This window comes from Plasmodium relictum (assembly GCF_900005765.1).
Source record: "Plasmodium relictum strain SGS1 genome assembly, contig: PRELSG_99_v1_11, whole genome shotgun sequence".
Classification (NCBI taxonomy): Eukaryota; Apicomplexa; class Aconoidasida; order Haemosporida; family Plasmodiidae; genus Plasmodium; species Plasmodium relictum.
The window spans coordinates 2,623-5,370 of NW_021628766.1; the positions used below are offsets into that span (position 1 = coordinate 2,623).

A 2,748-nucleotide genomic window follows, 5' to 3' on the forward strand; every position below is an offset into this window, starting at 1 on the left:
TTTATGGATATTTTATTATTGTTTCACACTATGGTTACATTTATATATTTAAAAAGTGGATATTGAATTCCTTCCTTAAAAAAAAAAAATTTATGCATATATAACTTTTTTCATTATTTTATAAGGAATAATCTGCTTTTTTTTTTTTAAGATAAAACATAAAATAAATATAAAAAAAATTAGAATATATTGTTTTAATTAACATTTAGCAATGAAAGAATTTCGTAAAATGATAATATGTTTTATGGAACAAACTTTTATTTACTTCTTATTTTTTATCCTGCAACAAAAAATATATTGCTCTTACAAAGATAGTAATATCAATGAATTAATAAATGTAATTGGTAATGTAGAATTATATGATAATTTAATAAAATTAGAGGGATTAATGTTACAATCTTTAGAAATGGATGAATTAAAACTACCTATATTAAATCCAGAAATAAAAATATATCTAAATATGTCTAATTTTAAAGTAGTGAGAATTATAAGTAATAATGAAGAATATGATTATATTATACCTACTTCTAGGTGCAATACTGAAGATTTAGTAAAGTTTGAGTATATATTAAAGGAGCAGTTAGTAAGATCTTACGATTCTAAAAACTCTAATTTAGTTAAAAAAAAAAATTTAATTGTGAGATCTTTAAAAATAATAAAATTTATGCTTGTGCCAATGAATTTTTACAAAAAGACAAAAAAAATAAAAGAATCTTTAATAGAATTAAATAGTTTATTTTATTATAAATCCAAAAGATTAAATAAGACCTTAATTTATCATATAAAATACAAAAACTGGTTATTTCAATTTAATAAATCAAATTATAAAAATATTAGAAAGAAATTGTTTACACATATGCCAATTTATACTAACTCAGATATAATTGAGCATAATGATTTATTTTTTACTACTAATTCAGATATTAATTCAATGAAAAAGTTAGATTATTTATCAAATTTTTATAACCTGGGAATATATAATTTAATAGGTTCTCATTTTATAGGTATTATTCATTTATATTTATTTGTCAACATTATATAAATTATTTCTTTTATTTAAATATTAATATATTTTCTTTTTTTTTCTCTATAGTTTTAGGGCATTTTATCGTCCTAAAGTTAGCTCTTAAATACTTTTTTAGGTATTTTGAGTTAGGAAGTGTAAAGTTTTATAGTTGGCAAAATATTTTACAATTTAATATATCAGATAGATTTAAAGCGTTGGATTTACTTTGTAATAGAACTGTTAATTATGAAGCAAATATAAAAAGGAGAAAAAAGTATTTAAATAGTAATTTAATATCACCATTAGAAGAATGTGGAACATTAGAGTTTTTAATTAATTATTTTAATACATATCAGATGGAGTTGTATGCTTATGCAAACCAAATAAATTTAAATGTTCAAATTTTATTAGAGAATAACCATTTGAAAGATAAATTTTTTGATTTTATGTGCAATAATTATGAGAATTGTAATATATATGAAAGTGATAAATTTAAAAATGAATATAATGAAATAGTGTTAAAAAAAAATGAAAAAAATGAATTTTCAAGAGGTATTTGTTCTAAATCTTATGGAATAAATGCATTTGACATATACATAAATTTTCTCTATTTCATAAAATATTACAGTTATTATAATAAAAATAATATTTTGTATGTACATCTTTTAAACCTAATTGGAATTTTAAGTAATTATATTTTAATATGAATATTCTTATTATTTGCATATTTATTTGATAATTTATTTCTTATTTTCATTCTAATTCATATCTTTTTTTTTTCTTGTTTACGGTTATTATATATTCTTTTATTAAATATTATTAGATGGAGATAGTAAAGCATATGTGAGTTCTATTTATTTACCAGGATATTATAATAGTAAAAAAAAAAATTTTTTTTAATTAACTTGTTTATTTTTTTATTAAATTTTTTAATTCTTTTTTAGTTATTTAGCTTTCTTTCGATGAAAAATCTGAGTTGACAGAACTTTATGATAATCTTCTAAAGTGTAAATTTAATAGATAAAAATATTAATATAAATTATATTTATTAAAAAGAAGAAAATATACTTAAAATAAATTCATAGAAATGTTATTAAACTCTTTACTTGATAAATTAATAAGTTAAAATTTTTTTACATTAAAGGTATTGAAACATGTTACATGAAAGATAAAAATAGAAAAGTACCCAATGTAAAAGATCCAATATTAAATTTTAAAAAATATGATTCAGAAATATGTAATATGTGTGAAGGAACACTTTTCTATATAAATGGTAATTATTAAAAATAATTAAATATAAACATAGTTTATAATTTAATACATAAATTAGGTCAAAATGAAAACAATATAACCATGCTACAAAAATTTTATATTTATGTTATTGAAGTTTTGAAAATTAATAATATAAGTTCATTAATAAAAAATATGAAAATTTTTGAAGATTATAGTAATTTTTTAATGCATGATGTAAATTGGTTCACTTTTTTATTATTGTTTAGACTAACTTCATACATGAGTAATTAAAAAAAAAAAAAAAAAGTACAATATATTTTTTTATAATATAAAATATAGACGTTATTAGTAAACTATTGATATATATTTAGAAAAACTATATGAAATTTTGTAAATGCATTAAAAAAAAAAAAAAATTAAATAATAAATGGTTGATATATCTTTTTAATTGAGCTTATAAATAACGTTATATATATTTTATAGATGTTGCTCATTATAATATAGCAAAT

At 17.8% G+C, this 2,748-nt stretch overlaps 1 protein-coding gene across 1 annotated transcript; it reads left to right on the top strand.

Annotated features, from left to right (window-relative positions):
- Window positions 1-211: 211 nt before the first annotated feature.
- PRELSG_9901800 (cytoadherence linked asexual protein, putative) lies at window positions 212-2,530 on the top strand (the record flags this gene model as incomplete). Its single annotated transcript, XM_028677334.1, has 5 exons — window positions 212-1,004; window positions 1,094-1,693; window positions 1,830-1,883; window positions 2,151-2,243; window positions 2,337-2,530. The coding sequence occupies 5 exons, from the start codon at window positions 212-214 to the stop codon at window positions 2,528-2,530; spliced, it is 1,734 nt and encodes a 577-aa protein (XP_028531312.1).
- Window positions 2,531-2,748: the final 218 nt, after the last annotated feature.